The 21,899-nt window shown below is 43.5% G+C and overlaps 1 protein-coding gene across 1 annotated transcript in view; it reads right to left on the bottom strand.

The window, feature by feature from the left end:
* Positions 1-21,532, bottom strand: part of adamts18 (ADAM metallopeptidase with thrombospondin type 1 motif, 18) — a 68,651-nt gene extending 47,119 nt beyond the window's left edge. The window contains exons 1-10 of the mRNA XM_031846829.1: positions 21,203-21,532; positions 20,819-20,891; positions 19,285-19,598; positions 7,525-7,813; positions 5,664-5,878; positions 3,629-3,712; positions 3,373-3,532; positions 1,532-1,637; positions 670-807; positions 416-569 (exon numbers count right to left, since the gene is read on the bottom strand). Of these exons, the coding sequence (XP_031702689.1) occupies positions 416-569; positions 670-807; positions 1,532-1,637; positions 3,373-3,532; positions 3,629-3,712; positions 5,664-5,878; positions 7,525-7,813; positions 19,285-19,598; positions 20,819-20,891; positions 21,203-21,304 (1,635 nt within the window). The 5' untranslated portion in view covers positions 21,305-21,532. The remainder of the gene's footprint in view (positions 1-415; positions 570-669; positions 808-1,531; positions 1,638-3,372; positions 3,533-3,628; positions 3,713-5,663; positions 5,879-7,524; positions 7,814-19,284; positions 19,599-20,818; positions 20,892-21,202) is intronic.
* Positions 21,533-21,899: the final 367 nt, after the last annotated feature.

Below are 21,899 nucleotides of genomic sequence, written 5' to 3'. Positions count from 1 at the left end.
CCCGGTTAAAACCTGAAAAAACGTATTCTTTGGAAACAGCAGCAGAAAATGTCCAACATATCATCACCTTTTCAGTTGATATGGTTGATTGATTGTCATTAAACAGTTGCCATTTGACATGTCCAGCAGGTATGGAGCAACACGAGCATTTTGAGTTTTTTGGCAGTTTGAATATTTGTGAATGTAAGTCCATTATTCTTTTTTTGTTGAACTCCTGAGAAAAACATCTGGCTTTAGATTCGAAATGCTCCACTTTGATCACCAGCCAGTCTCTAACTTTGATATTTGATGCTGGGGAGGCAGCACATTTTTATTTCGCATTTTTGCTGAAAAGAAATTTCGTGCTGCAGGGGAAAACATCCCTGATCACTGAGAGTGAACCAATAGGAGACTATAGCCGCCATGAAGATCTCACCTTGACAAAATCAAGGCTGCACAGTTTGGCCTTGGAACCAAACTGCCACTTGCACTGCGTGTCTGCGTTGTACAGCTGCCCGGGAAGCTGTTCAGGGTACTTGTACTGACCAATCTGCTTGGGCTCGTCCACCAGACAGGATGCCTGGGCTGTTCTGGTGAACACAGCAAACCAATCGTGTCGGTCAGGGAGAAAGCAACGGGACTAGCAAAGTTGAAAGTGCTTGTGCACTTGCACGAGGCAATGAGACCTACCCAAGGAAGCGGCTGAGGTACTGCCGACTGCAGGTGGACCAGAAGAAGACCCCGTTGTTTCCAGCCAGAGTTGGAGACATAATGTTGCCTTCTGTCTTGCGACAAGGGTTCCCCTCGCCATCATGGATCATCCCAAAACTAGATAACCAAAAAAAAAAAAGAACCATGTAACTTTATAGTTTATAAAAAAGACATGTAGTGCAAGTCCCTTAATGAGTAGAAGTTTGGGCTTCCAAGAAAAAGAACATGACGGTTATTCTTCAACTGATCGAGCTGATGTCATTGTTCACTCACAGGATATAGTAAAATAAAGATATCGCTCGTTGCAGTCATCAGAAAATCACACACGCTTGCTGAGACTTACTTACTCATTCTTCACTGCGACATGTTTAGCACTTACCTCTTTGTTCATTCATCTGCCATGAACAGTTTTAAGCCTTGAGTCATCGTGTTTCTGGACAAGCTGACCAAATTCATCAGGATATTGCATCTTATAGATATTCTGACATATTGTAGCGTTGTCGTTTTAGCCCAACATGAAATCGACAGCCTTCTATCTCAATGGAAACGTATGGAAACACTGAGCCATGTGGCCAGAGGCAGTTTCCATTATTCTCTCATGAAGTGTCATGGAGTGGATGAGGTAGTGCTCTTACGTAATGCTCCTATTTCAGAGAATATTTGTTTCTTTAAATTAGACCGCATTTAATTTATTAAATATATATTCATTACAACTACTCACAGCACAGAGATGACACCACGGTCTGACATAGTTTCATCTGGTTTTGTCTGTGTGGTCTCATGTGGTGTATGGAAACAAAAATAAGATAGTTAAGATAGCTGCAGATTTTGTCAAACATACTTGTGTCCAGATTCGTGAGCGATGGTGAAGGCCAAGCCCAGTCCCGTATCCTCATTGATGGTACAACTCCTGTACTTGCTGCACATTCCACTGATGGGGGCAAAACCTGCATTGAGAAAGTAAGAGGGAGAGGGAAAAGGTGTTAGGATTATGAGATACTAAGGCCCTGTCTATACGTATACAGAAAAAATAAAATGATGTCCACACAACATTCATTTTACCAAATATCTCCAACCACACTAGAACGCAAAAATGGCCTTTCAGGAACAGTCTCCTGCCAAGGAAGACTCTGAGAAGGTTGGGAAATGGGCACGCGCTAATTGGAAAAGATGACTTCCTCGTTTACCAAACACTCCGTTTTTACATGTCCACACAGGTACAAAGTAACGCCTTAGAAGGCGTTTTCAAAAATATCTGTTTCAGTAACTTAAAACATCTGGACGAGAAGCCAAAAGGTAGAGGAAAAGAATATCTGTATACGTGTAGACAGGAATTTGGCTATTACGGACGGCATAAAAAGCTGAAGGGTAAGAAAATCAAATATCCAACCATAAAATCCTTTTGGCTTTTTTCCTCTGGTGTAACTGAGCACATTGTTTCCGTTAGAATGTCTGACAGATTTGGCAGACAACAAACATCTGACACATTTGCATATTGCGTACATAAATGCATGGTGGAGGCTTTCACACCAGCTGCAACCTCACAAGCCCGGGCCAACTGGACTTAAGTTTGTTCCTAGACTTTGATAGCCGCTCGGTTTAGAGGACTACTGCTGATGGTGGACCAGACCACATTAGGGAATAAGATAAGCGATCCTAGATGTGGGATTTACTGGAACAGACAAGCTGATGAAAATATTCTTACTGTCTTCTCTGGCAGAGGTTTCTCCTAATGGACCCAAAGATATAAGAACATGTATAGTAAAAACATCAATATATGGTTGATGAATATGAATTAAATAGCCAGATGTATAACTTTAACAACATACAGTTAATAAATAATTCTAATCATGAGTCACCTTTCACCTTTTCTTTTTTTTTACCTCATGCAGTTAATAACTTACGGTGCTGCCCTGAGATTACGAACAATTAGTGGTGTGAAAGCAATAAGATTATGGTATTAGTGAAGCTTAGCTGGCTGCGTTGATGTTGTTCCAGCTGCCTTTTGTTCCTACACGCGTTAAGATTTATGGATAAACTGAACATAAGCTCATCCTAAAGTGCAACACTGGTCACTTCACCCATGGTGAGGCATCATTCTTGGTCAACATTCGTTTCTTTGTTCAACTTAGCTTATCCAGACCTTGGTGTTTGACACGTATGGTTGTTTTTCACACAGATTTGAAGGACTACCATGGCAGGATACTTTTTAAGCTCCTTTCCTCTTAATTGGCAGTTAATCAAGTTGATGTTTGCATTTCTGGCCGAGGACCTTTGTTGCATGTTACGCCCCCTTTCATGTTTCTTGTCTGCATCTCCACTGTCACTATCTAAAATCACGCATGCTTGGGTTTATGTCAGTGTTTGAACACACCCAGTAAAATGTAGCTTTTGGTCACAGTGATAAATCTTCAATCTCCTCTGCTTGCACCTGTCTTCCATTACTCCTTGGTGTAATGTCTACACCCACAGTATCACCTCTTCCCCTGTCTACATGCCCAAAATTACAACATAACTCATGCAAGGGATTGTGGGATGTTGTCACCGCAAGACAGCTGACGACCGTCGAAGACAGCTCCCACATCTCACAGAACTCTGTCATTATACTCCATTCTGTCAACTGATGCTTCCCACTTGGCTAAAGAAGTAGGATGTTTGGCTTGTTATGGTGAGCTATCTTACCCAGGGTGTCACAGGGCTCATTCTTCCAGGAACAGATGTCCAATCCAGTGAGAAGAACAGCGTGGTCGTGCCGTTTACCACCTTTCCCCACCAGACCTGACTGCCACTGACAGAAACTGTTGAGGGACTGGTCAGCATGGTGATTGATGGTTAAGCCCAGCTGGAAAACACAGATACAGAGCAAGAGTGAATTCATCATTCGCCAGTAATAAGTGCAAAACACATTTTGGCAGAATTATAGTATGAATCAGCTCACCGGGTCCTGTTCCAGTAGCAACAAGCTGACCACCACAATGTTGATGTCCGACCCAATGGTGCCATCTTTGAAAAGGCTGGAGACCTGCAAAGGAGTAGAACTAAATCTAATATTCATGGTTTTCTAATTGTCCTGAGCGCTCATCTTATTATCAGAATTACAGTATAATGTTTAGCCATAAGTAAGATGTATGCACTGCTCTTATCTGGGTTAGCTTACAGGTAGAACAGCAGACTTCCTATATCACGAAAATGTCTTGCACTGCAAATATGGAGGGTAAAGGTCAAACTTTACATTTTTGAAGACAGAGTGAAGACATCCGGAGGCTACTTTTAAGCAGCCCTGCTTGTTTGTCTGCTAGACAATGGTTAATGGTAAACAATATCTGTCTTCAGAAATTTAGCAAAACTCTCTTCAGCAAAAAGAAAAATGCAGTAATGCTAGCTGATCAACCATTCCTGTTCTTCTTTCACATTCAATTCAATTTTCACAAATTGTGATTTGAACAATAAAATGTTTCAAATGATAGCACAAACAAATTTGAAACAGTTATGCTTACTTCTCCCCAGATTTGACATTTCACCCACGAGGAATATTCATTAAAATGTAACTTCAAGCTAATCCGATTTTTTAAAACATTTTAAGCTAGCTGATGCAACATTTACTATGCTACATTTACGGCATTTTTTTTGGCAACATTTAACGATTAGAATGTGACAGAGTTAAAATGTAGCGCAACAATAGCACAAATAGAGCGGGTTTACAAAGTCACCCAACAGACTCGGTAATGTTAACATTTGATGACATTAGACACTCTAAACTGCTGCAGACCAGTTATAGCAATAGCAGCAAAACCTTTCAGTGCATTGAATATAGCCTAAGGCTGCGTTCACACCAAATGCAAATTCATCGCGCTGCGAATTCGCGTCATTCGTGCCGCCGGTCTCGCCAGGGACTATTTGTGTTCATTCGCGTGAATCGCGTGAATCGCGCTGGACGCATCGGAGGTTAGGCGTGGTTTATCGCCCTGAAAGCCGTTCAACTGTCCGCCATTAACCATGGAAAAAATAACCTATTTCTGCTTAGTACGTGTTGTGGAAGTCACAGATATCCCGGGAAACTAAACGCCATCATGTCTGGGTTCATAACATAGTATCGAGGTGTATTCACTGTGTCTAGCAAGCCACATGTAGCTGATTACTATAGCTGTATGAACACAAAATAAACTGATTTGGCTGTGATTTAACGGCAATAAACTGACAAAAGGGGACTCCGAAATAACTACTACAAAATGATGCCGATTTGTACTTGTCTTCTCCGACAAAAAGGGACTCCGAAATAACTACGTAATGATGCCGATTTGATCGTAGAGCTCTGGCTGAACACAGATGGCTACAGTATTTATTTCCTGATTCAACAACGGCAGGACGTCAGTGATGACAGGAGGAGCATCTCAACGCTGATAGGCTATCGCGCTGGGGCGTAACGCAAATATTTCGCAGAAGTTGAAAAATTTCAACTCACGTGTTTGACGCGAATTCGGGCAAATCGCGCCGCGCCAGTCTCAGCGCGTCTGTGCATAGACTTTGTATGTAATCTACTCGCGCGAATAATTTGCGCCGCATTTGGTGTGAACGCAGCATAATGCTGCATTTTAATGCTTATGAATTCAACTTTTCATTTGTAGGATAATGATCATCCTATTTCTTCTTTTGAAAGTTCCATCAGCTCACCTTAAATGGAAATTACTTATATCTATATTCTGATGAAGAAGACTGCAAAATGTCAGGCTGTGAAAAAAAACGTGCTAGCAGATTAGCTTGCCTTAAAGCTAGCTCGACTAACGTGGTCTGTCATGTGACCCTTGCCTTGCAGGTCGTACTGCTCTGTTGAATCTCCCATGTTAGATAAATGAACACGTCCTGGGAAGAACAGAGCAATACAACAGATTTTCTGTGCATTTTCAAACCATCACTATGTCATATGTTGCGTGACACCTCCTCCTTTCCCTCTCCTCCCTTCTCCCACCCCTCACCATGTTCATGACGGTGAGGACGTAGGTGGTGACGTTGTCCCTGCCGTGTTTCTCCAGCATCTTCCTGTCCGCCACCACCAGGGTCTCCACATTCAGACCCCCCACCCTGTTGGAGTTAATGGGCGATCTCTTCGCCCTTCCTGGTCCTTCCACCTCAGGTATCGCAAACTCGTCAGGCATGATGAAACTGTCCTCAGCGGGAGGCTTTGGAGCGTCTAGGAGGGCAAAACAGGAAGGGACGGAAGGGAGGAGGGACAGAGAGAGCATGAGGGAGAGAGATAAATACAGCGAGAGAGAGAGAGAAAGAACTTGGCAGTCTTTTTCCTGGCTCGTGCCGGGTGATAAGGGCACAGGCTCTGGTGTTGAAGGGACAGGAAATTCACTCCCCACACTGCTTCCTACCTCTCACCACGAGAAGGGGAGATAACACTGTTAACTAGCCTGTGGGCTGAGTAGCCTCAGGCTAATGTAGCCCTATTACAATGGACATATCTAGAGACTGCAGTGGTTTAGGGTTAACCGCTTTCTAAAATATTAAACACTTTCACGTTTTGAAGTGGTGAAAATAATGCTATGCAATGCTTTATGTTGAAGAATACAGTTTTAGGGTTAGGCTAACGCTTATATGTCTCCTAATGGTTTAATTGCTTTTTTCTGTGGCTTCTCTTCCCTGGCAAAAAATATAATTTGAATGAAATTGTCCTTTTTGGTAAAGAGATTGAGAAATAATGTTAAATTAAAGATTAATAGGCTAAAAAATCCATGGCAAGTCAAAACATATTGCATTGTGGGATCCTACACTGTATACCACATATCACAATACTCTGTTAGAATGTATGGTGATTGTCCAGTACATAATTGCATCTTATCCACAATGGTGAATTCCATTGAGTCTGTCCTATATTGACATATGATTATTATTTTCATATTACATTGTTGCTTTGATAGATTACATTATAAATCACAATAGCAAAGTAAAAAGTAAAACCATGATGGCACGTTGTAATTGCATACTTGCAGTTGACAGTGTTAACTGCATACTTATCTGAATTATCCATATAACAGTTGCATGCATTTTTACCACGTGTGTCTGTAAACCACAGATGTATGTTTAAAAAAAGAATTGGTGACTGAGTTAGGGTGCATTCACACCAAATCCGGCAATTGTGTGGGTTGTGCGGCGATGTAGGAGTGTAAATAACCTATTTGTGTGATGTCATATTGTGAAGTTTGACCCCCCAAGTTGAGTTTATATTTTACATTGTTTTCTAAAAGGGGGAGGGGGGTTATAATCTTGAAATTTCCAACCGCACATGAAGGCAGCTTCATTCATTTCACAGCAGCTGGACAAGAAAAGATGAGGGGCCGTGTCTTGTGCTGGAGTTTGTTGCAGGAAAAACACTACCAAACTCCGCACAGAATTGCTATTACGTGCATCCATTTAATCAGCGTGAAGTCAGGCAGCGTAACTCCAACAGTTGAGTCTGTTTTAACTTTTCTGCCACAGGATGCTTTGTTTTCTTCCTGCATCCCCAGTGGCATCAACCGCCATAGCCCAAACGCACTACCCCCTGCTCCGCTAGTCCATGTCGATACATACGTAACCCCAAATTGCTCCTGCAGGCTTTTCCTGTGGTGTATGAATGTTAGATAGTCCTGATGGGCAGGTGGCACCTTGCATGGTAGCCCCTGCCATCAGTGTATGAATGGGTGAAGGATGACATGTAGTGCGTTTTGAGTGGTCGCATAACTAGAAAAGGTCTATACAAGTACAGTCCATTTACCATTTGGGTTTGTAACATTTGTATGAAAGGTGCACGTAATAAAATAAGTAAACGGAATATAAGGTTCCCTTACATACATTGCTTGCGGCGTCCGCAGAAGTGTTGCCTCCGCACCTTTCCATGCTGGTAGTCATGGTGATGATTCTGCTGCTGATGATGCTGATGGTGAAGATACGGGTTGTCGGGCATTGAAGAACCGGTGCTGGTTGAGCTGCTGGATCTTCTGTGCACAATGTGTTCCGCTGAGCGTTTGTAGACGACATGCGGGTGGTGACCATCGGGGGCGCTGTAGCTGTGTTGTTCAGCCAGATGTTGGGGTAGCGGGGCAATTAAATACTCTTCCTGAGACACACGGATCAGACCTGACTGGAAGACACAAAAACAAAAGACATGGACAATGGAACTCTTTCTATATTGTCCATCATTTGTTTCTTGAGTTACTGCTTTTAAAGAAAACAAGCAGCTGTTGAATGAAGCCAGCAGTTATTTATATTCAATACAGAGAAGGCTAACACCTCCAGACACAACCAGACCAGCTACACTTACCACCAGACTCTATCCTACCATTAGGCAGATGTGCACTGTGCAAGAACATACAGCTGTTGACTGGAGGAGATGTCTTATTTAGCTGGAAGACATAATAGTTGAGCTATGTTTTAGCAACATCTAAATCATTTCTGCAACAACAATGGGTTCAATCCAAGAAAGGACTTTACTTCAGAGCATGATTAACTTATGGCAGACAACATTTGTTGACATAAGATAACACAAGATTAAATAAGATGGTAAGCCTATATTAATTCAGATAAAATATAAATAAAAGATTGATATAATTAGAGAAGTAAAACATGTTACTAATAATAATAATAATACTTTTGATACATCTTTTGCTCCTGGAATTGTTAATCTAGGATCTAAATACAGGCAAAAAAAGCATAATTATCATTCACTGCTTCATCCATTACCTGACACTTAATCACACATTGTACTTAATGTGGACATGCATATATGGCTGCATTTATTTTTTTCTACATCTTTCACCAGTGAAAGTGACCACTCAACCCATTTTCTGCTGTAGAAATGGGAAAGATCTGAATGGATCCCACCTTTGTTTACATGTTACAAAGCGAATGAACATGTCCAGCTCACCACCATGTTGTTGAGCAGCAGACTAGCTCCGTGTTTTGGGTCTCTGGTTTAGTCGAGTGGCCTTAGCTGCCCTCTAAACTGAGAAACTGCGCTACTGAACATTAAACATTCCGTCTAACCACGGAGTTCTACCTAATTCACTCCACAACCCACCGAATGCACACAAAATAGCTGTGCAATCAATCAGACGCACACAGACACACATCCACACACGCTCACTGACTTTATCAAAAACATACACATGCACCCTTTGACCCAGTGACTTCTGACCTCTTTGTGTATGTGTGTGTGTTTTGGAGTCATCTGCTTCCCCAGCAACCTACTGAAGTGTGTGTGTGTGTGTGCATGTTAGTGTGTGTTTGACAGGACCCCTGCTCCTGTTGAGCTGACCCCATTCCCCCCAGAGTAGCAGGTGGCAAAATAAACAGAGGCAAGACAAAAGAGAAGCCATGGCAAGGCTCTTGTTGTCAAAACAGTGACTGGATACATGGCAGACTGCCATCATCAGCCCCATTCGTCCCTCTATCCATCCTTTCACCGATCCATCTATCCATCCATCCATCCATCCACCTATCCATCCATCTATCCTTCCACTTATCCATCCTTCCATCTATTCATCCATCAATCCATCCATATATCTATCCATCCATCTATCCTTCCACTTATCCATCCATCCATCCACCTATCCATCCATCTATCCTTCCACTTATCCATCCATCCATCCACCTATCCATCCATCCATCCTTCCATCTATTCATCCATCCATCCATCCATCTATCCATCCATCCATCCATCCATTCATCCTTTGATCTGTTCATAAATCATTTTCTTAATCCATCAATCTTCCCTGGTGCGATGGTAACTTTTACAGCAAGTCAGTTGTCAAACCTCATTATTTTGACTATGTGTCAGGTCCACACGGTCCAGTGGTTGGGAATTTTTTGTTCTGCTGTGTCAATGGCTTGAACCTCCGCACATCAATATCTGCCAAAACATCCTCGAGCTAGATACTTAACAGCTCAACCTGCAAGAAGATGTCCCCCTGGGCCATGGACTAAATATATCGAATCCAACACTTGAATTAAGAAAGAGAAGGTCCTTGGCAAAAATGACTGCAGCTTCCCAAAATAGATTAGAATTCAAAACAGTGCTCGAGGAGGTCAAACATACACCTCATCAAATACTCCTCTTTTAAAAATGTATTTTTTTCTGACAGCTCCATCTGACAAACAATATCAGTGTAATCATCCCACAACACTGGGAGATAACTTCATATTTTTTTCTCCCATCAACTAGCATTTTAGAACATCTCACTGAGCTTATCAAGATATAATGAACATTAGATTCATAAACGTAATATGAGATTATCTTGCATTTTATTATCTTTTCGAAATGCATATCATCTAATTTGTCTAAAGTCTATGAAAGGTCCAACCGACAGAAGTTACTTCATTAACTTACAACTCACATCCACTACATCTCTCTCTCTCTCTCTGTCTCTCTCTCTCTCTCTCTCTCTCTCTCTCTCTCTCTCTCGCTGTATCGTAACATCTGCCAGCTCTCCACTTTCTTTTCCAGCAGTTAGCAGATGGATGTGTCTGTGATGATCATGACAGGAAAACGTATTCCATCTGCAGGGATGGTAATAATGTTGTAGTGTGGGTGTGTGTACAGTCACATTTTCTTTGGTCAGCATGCACTGTATGTTTTAGTGAGTACAAGACAGAACAACTAATACAGAATTACAATTACATGCCTTTCAAACCCAACAAGGTAAAACATCTGTTGCAGTTTGATTTAGCATAATAGACTTAGCACCATTGATTATATCTAAACGTCTACAACTTGCATATATGATATCTATATACTGAAAACTAGTGGGAATATAGTGTGGTTTGAATTGTTTAACATATAACCTGATTGATTTTTTTTCACCTTGACGCTACTGGAGTCACAACAGGTGTGGGGAAGGCTGCTCCAGGCCGGGGCTGGAGAGTTTTTCAACTCCCATTAGAAAGATGTTGTCTAGGGACAGGGGGCATTTGAAAGATGTTAATTACTGAAAGGGGGCATGAAAAGGGAAAGTTTGGTACACTCTGAGATTCCAACAGAATGAGGTAAAATGGGTGTATTTAAAAATATTGTTGTATCCAAGGAAACGGAGGAAGAGCTTAAAGACCAAGAGGCGATGTCAGCCGCACTATATAAGATGTAAAGAACAGAATGAATCAGTTGCTCTCCAGAGAGTAAGCTCGGGTTGAAGAATAAACTCTATTGCATCGAACTCTGTCTGATTCCAGTGCTTTCTGCAAACATCATCGGGACACCAATAGGTACTAAGTATAGAATAAAAATAGAGCTGGAGCAGTGGTTTAGACTTCATCAACTGACCCAGTCCGATCTTCTGTTGTCCGTCACATCACATCACCTACTGCAGCTCTCAGCAGAACTGCATCAATGGATCAACACCACATTTAAACCCTGAGCTTTAAAATATGAAGCATCTTGCAAATAATACATGTACCACATTATTCCCTGTGTCAAACCCAATGCTTTCAAGTGCTGGCCGATACATTTAATGATGCGCAATGAAAAAAGATATATGAGCTGTAGACTTTCACAGCGCCCTCCGCAGACACCAGAGAAGGGCCATCTGTAGCGTTGATACAGCAGACCTCTAGTTATCTCAGTACATTAACACTTGGCTAAATTAAAGGGATGAACCCTCTGTGAAACGCCACTTTACCTTCCTCCCATAATGCCGACACACACATTTCTCTGACTCTCACGCACAGATTCACACAGTCAAGATTACAGGTTGAACCAGGCCACAACCAACGAGCTATTTTTCTACATGAGAAAAACTATGGAAAAGCCAAACCAAACAAACAAACAGCTCCCACTCTCTCTCTCTCTCTTTGGCAACATAACGGTTTATGTCAGGGGAGACAGAATCTTTAGCTTGTCTCTGTATAAATTCTACTCTCTTTTAAGGTTTCCTACCATGATATTATAAGGCAAATGAGTAAGTGCTTACATGCTGTTAAAGACTGGTGCCGAGCGGCGAGAAGCCCCAAGCTGGTGATTACTGAGCTCTAAAGCACATCTGCACTCCAGCTCAGCAGATGATCATGTGTGTGGTGAGGGGGGGGGGATCATACAGGAGCAGAGAGGCCCTTCGGGCATCATCAAACTTATTCAACGGCATCACAATCTGAGTAATTACGGTTTTTTCGAGTGAATTATGTGTCTTTAAAATGGGGTTAGAACTGGGTCGAGGAGAGGCGGTTATTTTGGATCTTGGATCAGAAGAAGATGGCACAGTAGACATGAGCCAAGCAGCAATGACAGGGCATAACCCTGTCATTGAATTTCTCCTCCTTTGACTTCAAATGACTGTATTTCCCAGTGCACAGTAGTGTTCAGCCAGGTCGTTTGCAGCCATGCCATTAGTTTTAGTATGCCTAGATAACCCTCTTCGTGAAAGACTGATTAGGATCACATGTGGCAATAGCCCGGGGTCCTGCGGCCCTTGTTTGGGCTCACTAACTGTCTTTGAACAACCTACTGACACTCTCTAAGCATGTCTGGGAACAAAGCAGAGGTGGGCACTCACAAAGAGAATAAACCTAATGGTGTTGGATGAGTCTTTTGTCATTTGGAGCCGTTGGGCATGGTCCCACTCGCCATCCCGTGTGGACACAGTAGGGAACAGGAGGACTACTCCCACACCAGCCCATACATATGGAAATGTCCTCCTCAATCAAAAGCACCATTAATTGATCTTTAACTGGGTTACAGTGCAGCCCTAACACTTTTGCTGACGCAGAAATGCAGGGCTACTGCGATGCAAATGAACGTGCAATTTAAATGAGCTGAAAGAAATGCAGTAATGAGATGGGAGATGGGAAGTCTGCTATCGCTACATATGTGCCTGTCACACCCTAACACCCAGAGGAGCTGAATGACGGTTGTCGAGGAAGCAAAAAGATTCACGAGTTGGAAAAAGTAAAACAGTGTTTCTGCAGTAGGTCTTCATGTTCAGCAATGATAAAATGGTTTATCCAAAAGGCATAAATTCATTCAGTCACTCATTTTGCATTTTTCACAAAATTCTAGGACTGAAAGAACGTAGATGGAATATATTCAGAATGAAGAATATTACCATGATAAGATGAACAAGCCCTTCAAGCTTCAGACCAAAACCGTTCGCTGTAGGTGAGAATGGGTCGACATGTGTTATCCTACCTGGGAAACCCACCCCAAAAAATCTGGTCAAATCAAGTTATAAACAACAGATGCAGCACACTGATAGACGACCTCTTCTTTCCCATCCACTCCATGCTTTCATGTGAAACTCTCACAGTTGCTATCACACACCATTAACTATTTATTGCTCCGTAGCCAGTTTTATTGACCTATTGTAAAATGACTGACATCTCCACGCACCTACAGAGGTAGACACTACTTTTTTCACAATGTGGACACATCGTCCAACCTTGTCCTGAAGGGCCATATATCCACCTTTACGATCAACAACCTTTTCATTTGCCCCCTGACCCAAGGAAGCCACCACGGTTGTGTTATTTTAACCTGCATCCTCACCCAGCAGTCTGAAACACAAGGACAAGATTGTGCCCCTCGCACCATTCAGCCCAGATTCCGCTCTACCAGGAACTGAAATGCACACCAAATAGATTGTACTATAATGTAATGGTTGGGGCTTGAAAGGTTGCTTTTCGGCAGTTGAGAACTCGGGCTACAATATTCAAAAGGATTCTATTTTATTCTGAACTAAACTTTCATCCCAGCCAACAAAGACTGAGCCATGAGGACAAGAAACACATTGGTACTCCTTATTAACCAGGCAGCACTTGGTACTTTAATGTAAGCCTGCACTGTTTTACCACAGCACCAGTCAATGTGATGCAGTGGTGACAATAGTAGGTCAGATTTGATGTATTGGCTGTTCGTGGAGCTTGCAGCATCCACTTGAAGACCTCGACACCAGCCATTAGTCTTTAGAGCAAGACCTTGCACAGACTAGAAAGGACGTGCAAGCACACACTCACACACACACGTACACACACACAGTTTTCTTCTGTTCCTTTTACATACACACACAACATCCCACGCCCATGCTGAGAGCCTGACCCCCCTCTCCTGCTGGCATCTAACAGTGGGCACTACATCACTGTCAGCGTTCAGACCACCAGGGAACGGCTCCGGGCCACTCTCCTCTTGTAGCGCCAGGCTCTGAGCTCCTCTGTGGCCCAGCCCAGTCGCTGAATTATGGCCAAGCCAGAGAGGCATATTGTAGTGGGGAGACGTTCCAATTTGTTTGCCTTTTACAGAAAACCGACAGGTACAAATGGCCCGGGCACTGGCTGGAAATCAGTCATTCATGTGTCATTTTAACTCTGCTAAAGGCCGAAGGGATTTGGAGCACACTGACAAACACACGCACACATCACAAGTTGTCTCGGTTCCGAGCCCTACGGATGAGTAATCATATATTGTCTCAGCTCCACGAGGAGTCTGATGGGATTACCATCTACACATGTTAAACATTCAAACAGAACAAGTGAGTGTTTAAATGTATAATTATTGGCCCAAATAGTTTTATTTTCCAGATGTAGTTTACGAACCCTTTTTTGAGATATTTGAATGTCATTTCAAAATCCCGTACAGCAGTTTTGGAATGGAACTGACTTTTAAATCATCAATTGTTCCTGTAATACATATTCAATTTTACAACACAACCAGAAAACATAAGAGGATTTGATGCCAGAAACTGTTTCGCAAGAGAGGATGTCACATCTTCCCAAACAAGTAATGGAACTCAAACCTGTATTCATACATGGTGATGGGTTCTTCAACCACAAGCACCTCCAGAGGCCACAATACATGCGGCCCGGGAAAAGAGCAAAGGCATTCTTCACACCACAGGGAACCCCATGCCTGGTAGACACAGACAGAGGTCGTAGGTTGACCTCCAGTCTTACAACAGTCACCGGTGGCTGCCACAACACGCGGCACCGCGTCAACGACGACCATCAGACGGGGTTTGATCTGAGCTGCTGGAAAAGATGATGGGCAGTAAAGAGGAGGTGTTTGTTGACACTTTCTCTGGTGTTTCTTTTATCTCACACATGGGTTTGCAGACACTCATTTAAGCTGTAAACTGTGATATCTGGGGGGGGTTGCTGGATCATTTGGGCCAACTCCCAACACATATCCATGAAGTCTCCCCAAGCTTATCCGAAACTATACCGTGGTAAAAAAAAAAGAAAATAAATATCACCACATACAAGTTTGATTAGTTTCTAATATTATTAGAAGCTCACTAGGATTAAAGACTATATGGGAATATGATGGGGTGGCTCTGCGGGTCTTTCTGCTCGATCCCCGGCTCCTCCGGTCCGCATGTTAAAGTATTTTTGCTCAGGACTGAAGACCACATTGTTCCTCGGGGGCTTTACAGCAGCCCACTGCTCCTAATTGCTTTGTAATATACCTGTATGAATATGAAGAGTAAAACCAAATTTAAGTTTGAAAAGGTTTTAAAACAGAGGAAACACTTCAAAACACCCATTTCAGTCATACAATGTGAATCACTGAGTCAAATCAGACTGCATCCGGCAGTTTGTGACGCGTCTCGTCTCATGTAGTTGATACATGATGGTCTCCTCTAAACAGTCAGCTGACTTATTATTAATGTGTCCTCTGCTTCATTTCCCTGAAGATGATTATATTTAATAATAGTGTTTCTTTTATTCACAACTGGATACCATGCACATGGGGTATCAACCCGAGGAAAACTGATCCCACGAATTGCACCTATTGGTCTGTCTGACCGAGGTCAGTTTCCATAGAGCCTAACCTGTCTCTGACTTGGCCTTAAGGGGCTTGGGAAAGGTCACCGTAACGGTCACGGTCGGCCACAAGGTGAACAGCCAGCCTGTCGTGTTGTGTATCCAACAATCAAATGTTTCAGTTATGAAGACATGTCACGATGTGAGTAATGACCTAAAGTGTTATTTAAAGCAGTCATACAGGGCAACTTGAACAAATGTTGCATATTTTCCTATACAACACTTGTATATACAATTACAATGTCTTGGATGTAGCTGCATAGCTAACGGACAACAAAATAAAAATTCCAAATTCAGATGCTGACATCGGCAGGAAAAGGTATTTCATATATTTCCCTCAAAGACTTGAGGAGTTGCTTCTTTTTCTGTGCTACAGTATATGACTGTCGGTTGATCTTCGGGTTTAGGACTTGTTATGGGTTGTTTTTCGCTCTTTTCTGATATTATGTAGTACAAATAATCTTAAAATCAACCCAAAAATATTGACTGAATATAAAAATCAACAGTTTGCATATTTGTCTGTCTACTGCACTTTATTGTTCATTCGCAAGCTGCAAACAGGTGTCAACATTCTGACGACATTCTGAGGCTCTTTAGTGTGACTATTTTTCTCACAGGCCCGGCAGCGCAGGTCTCAGACCTGCCCTCGTCGCCCCAGGGAGAAGAATCCTATCCTGGGAAGGGGCTTGGAGGACAGAGGGGAGCAGTAAATCACCTCTTGTCTCTGCATTCACACGAGTGGCGAGCAGCTCTGAACCTTCACTACATACAAAGAACCTGTGAGAGTGCAGGTTGACACCGCCCACACACACCCCCATATCCATGAGCAGAGAGGATTGGGGTCAACGAGCAAAGCGACCCTCAAAAGAAGAAAGAGCGAGGACCCCCCCCCCCTCTTACGAATCAGAGCGCATTACATGGGAAACATCTCGTCCATGCTATAGAGACAGACATCTTTATTTCCCTTGAAAAAATGAGGTTGGTGCTTCAACGAGGACACGGAGAGAGTAATTAAAAAGCAGCGAATAACACCATGTTCAATTAATGAGGATTTTCTACTGTAAATCCCTCTTTGCCATTCATCCCTGCTCTTAATATCATCTCGCCCTGGTCTTCATTTTAACAGCTGAATCCCTTCCATCTGCTTGGACTGGGCCATGTTTAAAAAAAAGGCTTGGTCCAGAAGCCGGTGCTGAAACCTCTGCTGCATTTAACGAGCAGGGTCAAGTCCAAAGAAAAACTATTTCAGACACTTTCCTTTCCCTTTTCTCCTCTTTCATCTGCTCTGTTGAAAGGAGACAATGACATGAAGTAAGAGGAAGCTTTTTTTTTCTCCCGCTCTCTCGCTCTCACCCCCATTTCTCCTCCAAAGCCCTTTGATATAAACAGTTCATCTCTCCAAGTCTCTATAAAGAGACCATCCAGACACCCTGGGAGCTTCCACCCCAGACAGTCAATTCACATTATTCTTGCACAACACTTTCTATCTGTAGCACTGTGCTCCCAGCCCAGCCCAGCCATTCAGTATTTCACCCTCTTTGCAGTTCTCTCTCTGGTGTTTTCCTGGATCTCCCTGTCTTCTTCTTCTTCTTTTTTTCCACTTCTTCTCCTTAACCATTGTTTTTAATCCCAGCTTAATCTCTTTCTCGAGCCCACCACTGCATCGGGCAGGCTTGAATGGCTCTTTCCTCATTTGTACTTTTGTAGATGAAAAGCGAGGGTCAACTGCTTTCGTTGTTCTAAGCCGCACAGCAGTCCAACAGCGTAAACCCAGAGAAACAGAGAGACGAGGGGAAGACCCAGAAAATCTGTCATCTTTCATTTTCCTAACAATGTTGCTCATCTGCCAGCAATACAACAACATGAGTCCATTTAACAGGCGGAGTGAACATCCAACGAACAATGCCTCGGGGTCGCACTTGGGAGAGGAAGAAGAAGAAAACAAAATTTGAAAGAGTAGGCAAAAGCTTGTGAGGAGGAAAAAAAAGATCAAAGTGTTCATCGCGGCCCATTCAGATGCAATCACGACCCAATCACATTGTGTTCTCACAGCGCTTTTAAGAGGACGGGTCAGCTGTGTTTTGTTGTGAGTGGGAGCTAGCCTAATGAAAGGGACAATGTGAAGATTAGCAGTGCCGGCAATGCGGCTCAAACTTCACCCTGGCTTTAATTGCTGCAATAAGAGGAGATGTAGAGTCAGGGCAAACGGAGGACAAATGAGCAGGGCAGAGCACAGTCGGAGGAGGCAAGAGGAGGTATGAACGCCTGGATGATAAATGGAGGTAGGGCTTTTATGGAGGTGTAGTGTGTCCATCTGGTCCAGGTTGGAGTGGGATGTGTAAAGGAATGAGTGTGTGCTGGTGGGCCAAGTCATTAAGACGTCACCCATTGGTTTGTGGACTGCATCAAAGCCTCGAGTTCGTCATTTTGGCCGTCGCCATCTTAGTTTTTGGCCCATTCCATCTTGGATTTTTGGAACAAGAAGGAACACGAGAGGGTGGAACTAAGTCCAACCAAACGCAGTACATTTTAAGGGACCAAAATGTCACAATTAACTTTCATGAACCGAAAACACACTGTGAAAGGAGAAAAGTTCTAAGACGAAAACACTCCCGGACCAGACGTCGTGGTAGAGACCTGTCAATCACAAGGTAGCCCCGTCCTAAAGCATACCCTGCTCTATGGTCTATTTGACTCTAATGGACCATAAAAAGAGGAGTCGCCCCATTAGAAATTAGCTAAGCTAAACCCATCCTGACTCCATGTCAGCAATAAATCTTATCTTATCTTTTTTTGAAAGAAGGCTAATTTCTCAAAATGTTGAGCTGTTTTTTTTCATAATACTCATCTACACAGAACACCAGAGGGTGTGGTGACTGAGAATAACTGGAAATAGCAGTGACCAAACCTTAGCATAGATACATGAACGGCGGCAATGACATGGAAAATGTGATGAAAACACTTTCCCACAAGGCCGCACAACCAGTTCTACACTTCTAGACCATCATACAATTAGTGCTGGTGTGAACAGCTGGACTTGTGGGCCAGCTAGACTGTTCACCATGTCACTTCCAAAGCCAATGTTGATCAATGTTGTTTCCATAGATGCACTGTCTGCAACTGTTAAATTAGCTCCTGCAGGAATTACTTGTGGTCAGTCTTCTCTTCCTCAGACTGTCCTCTGGACAGTACGCTGGGTGTTTCTCTCATGTGTGCTGGCACTACAAATAACAGTTCAACTGAATCATTGCCCTTTTTCATGTGCTGTACCATCAGCAGTGTAACATGTCTCTCCTCTCCTGCTCTCCTATTTTCATCCTTCCATTCTCTTTTCTTTTCCCACTCCTCCCAACCTCCCATCGTTCAAAGAGGTGCCTCACAAAGCCCGAGAAACTGATGCTTACACTCATGGGTAATGATGTCATGTTACAGTTCACCCATATAACCAAGATCTGCACTGTGCAGACAATGATGCAGCAAAACCATCGGGTCATTACAGGACAGACGGCATTTAGGGCATAAAGGAACAGAGCTTGATGTAAGGGTGGAGCCCAAAAGATGTTGAATGAGAGACAAATTATTTCCAAAAAAGTCCTCGAAACCTTTCAGCAAATGAAAAACATCCTCATTAGCATGTTGGAGATCATTTGGAATAGTTTGGTAATGTTTCATCAACCCAAGGGGCGATACGTTTTCTCAAACCACGTAGAAGCCACATTATCCACTTCAGGAGATAACCATGTAATAAAAGTAAAACTGTTTTCACGTAACAAAAGTTTGCGATTCATCAAAAAGTCACTGGCAGCCACTTACCAGTCCAGAGCAAGTCGAAATGGCTGCTGAGGAGGCCGACAGGTTCCGGATAAATCCCTGATACAGGCAGTCGTGAAACCCTACATCATCCATCACCGTGGCAACGCCATCCGAGCCGAGCGTCTGCACGGTGAACCCCGGGCCCACCACAGAGGACGGACGCAGGTCCAGGTGCATGTCATGCCCGAAGGCCGAGAGCCGGTAGTGCAGAGAGGAAGAGAGGGACCTCCTGCTGCGATGGCTTTGCCTGGTCACATCGTGGCTCAGGTATCCCCCCTCAGAGTCCACCTCCACGGGGGTTACAAACATGTAGTCTGAAGACGAGAGGGATGGAAGGGAGAGTCACAAGACAGACAACATCTAACGCTCGGATGATTCTGCTACCGCGGTTATTTTGTGAAGGATTTGTGCTCTCTCACGTTCACACATTTATAACAGCTTGCTTCATCTCTTTCAGCTTCAGTTAGTTATTTCTAACATTTTCCAGAATAACATTTAGCCGTTGCTTATACGTGTCAGTGGAGAGAGACAATGACACCAAACTAAAAGTATAAAAGTAAACACTTGCATTCTGGTTTTCATTCCCGTAAAGCTGACGTTGGTTGAGACGCTGTTTCACACCTCAAAAATATGTTTGCTGCATGATAATTACTATTGACATTTTAAATAGCTGGGGGAAAAAACAGATTTTCATCTACGACATCATAGATGCAATCACGTTTAGCCAGGTGTAACCGGAAATGCACCCAGAAACCCATCATGCATCACCCAGACGACCGGCGTGTGTTGGGAGGGAAAGGTGAAGCACTCAGCTGTTGCTCAGAGCAGAGCACTTCATGCGGGTCGCAGATGACTTTCCACAGAAGCCATAGGTCCGACATCATAATTCCACGCATGTTAGATATGGGGTCAATACTTCAGAGCCAGAGGTCGTGATTATATCATGGTTGTCATGGTGCTGCAGTCAAATGAAACGCCAGAATCATGTATTTACTAACCACTTCAATACAGATTCCACAGTAAAAGCAGAAATGTACAACAAACTCCAAAAGTTTTTTTTTATTCTTTCCTCTCTCAGCTCTGGCAAAAGGTCTGAGTGTCTGTATGTTCTTCAACTAAACCCTTCAATATGGAATCAAGATGCTCTCTTCACAACCAGAGAAAAACATCCCTTCTCCCCTCAGTAGGAAGTGAGTAAATCATCTTCACTTGTTTCCTTATTTTCAGGTCAAAGCAGCCGACAGGGAATCCCTGCACTCATGGATCTGGGCTGTGCCTCCACAGACATTAAAGTAGCCTCACATCATAAAGACCAAAGAGGGGGTTCCTAACATTGCTTACCTAATAAGCACCCTAATCAACAATGGCATTCTAATATTCCTACTTGCTTCATTGAAGAACCATCTTTGGGAACCACTGGTCCAATCACTGAGCTCACCACTGCCATATCTCACTCTACTCACATTCTGTCTACAAACGTGGAAGCACGCCAGCTGGAAGAAACCTCCATAGATGTCAAGAGACGAGCACTCACCGTGATTTAATCCGTGTCTGTCGCTGGAGGAATAGCCGGCAGTGACGGTGTGTGAGCAGTAAACGTGCAGCGTCTGCAAAAAACATGAAAAAAAAATGCTATTACCGGACAGGTAGCAACAGGTTACAAGCACTGAAAGAAGTGGAAACCGAAAAGATGATAAATGGAGTTCCTCTGTTGAAACACGAGTTGCACTCAGGTTTAATTTGGGATGACAACCACTTGTCTAACTTTTTCACCCACAGTCAGAGAGCACAGCAGTCCATGCGCCACCGTGCCGCTGATAACAAATCAGAAAAAAGAGACAAGTGTTTGTTTGTTTTGGTCCCAGCACCAGATCGTTGCATGTGCTGGATTGTAAGAGTGGATGCGTTTGCCACATGCCTTGATAATGTTCCAGGACAACAGGGTGGACAGGAGCGTGACTGAGCTGCAGCCGACCAGCGGGATGGGTAAAGTCCAGATCAGAAGAAAAAGGCAATCCATGGTGATGGCATGCAAGCTTCCACCTCCGCCGTTACCTCCTAAAAGAGCGCAAAAGTAGTAATAACCTGCGGTATCGCATAATGCAATGTGCACGCATTGTTTAGTGACTCTGTCCCCCCTACGCTTTACTCGTTCAGGTGAAGTCTGCAGGTTGCAGGAGCCGGTGGCGCGCACTCATGAGTGTGTGTGAGAGTATGTGTGTGTGTAAGGAGGAGCGGTGGGTCGCGGTGTCGGGGATCACCAGGAGGAGCGCGCGGACTGAACGCTCAGTCCCGGCTCTGTGAAGAGTCGGCGTGCAGGATGGAGCGCAAGTCAGCAAGCCAGCAGCCAATCAGCGAGCAGCATCATTTTCCACGCGTAGATAAAAAGAGAAGAAAGGGGAGATTCTCCCCTTGGCAGCAGCGGGGCTGTTGCTGCCTTCAGGTGCCACTCGTAAATCTCGACTTTAAAAGCTTCGTGAGCAGTAATATGTTTTTTAAAATGGGAGGTTGGGGTTTTTCTTTGCAGTGGCAGAATGAAGTGGACAAAATACACGCCAGGCACGTTACTATTTCAGTTATTTTTTGTTGATCAAGACCTGCACAATACAGAAAAT

Source organism: Anarrhichthys ocellatus, unplaced genomic scaffold (genome assembly GCF_004355925.1).
Source record: "Anarrhichthys ocellatus isolate YVR2014 unplaced genomic scaffold, GSC_Weel_1.0 scaffold6, whole genome shotgun sequence".
NCBI classification, from domain to species: Eukaryota; Metazoa; Chordata; class Actinopteri; order Perciformes; family Anarhichadidae; genus Anarrhichthys; species Anarrhichthys ocellatus.
Note: the sequence above shows the minus strand (reverse complement) of the source record. Positions and strands in the feature narration are given on the sequence as shown.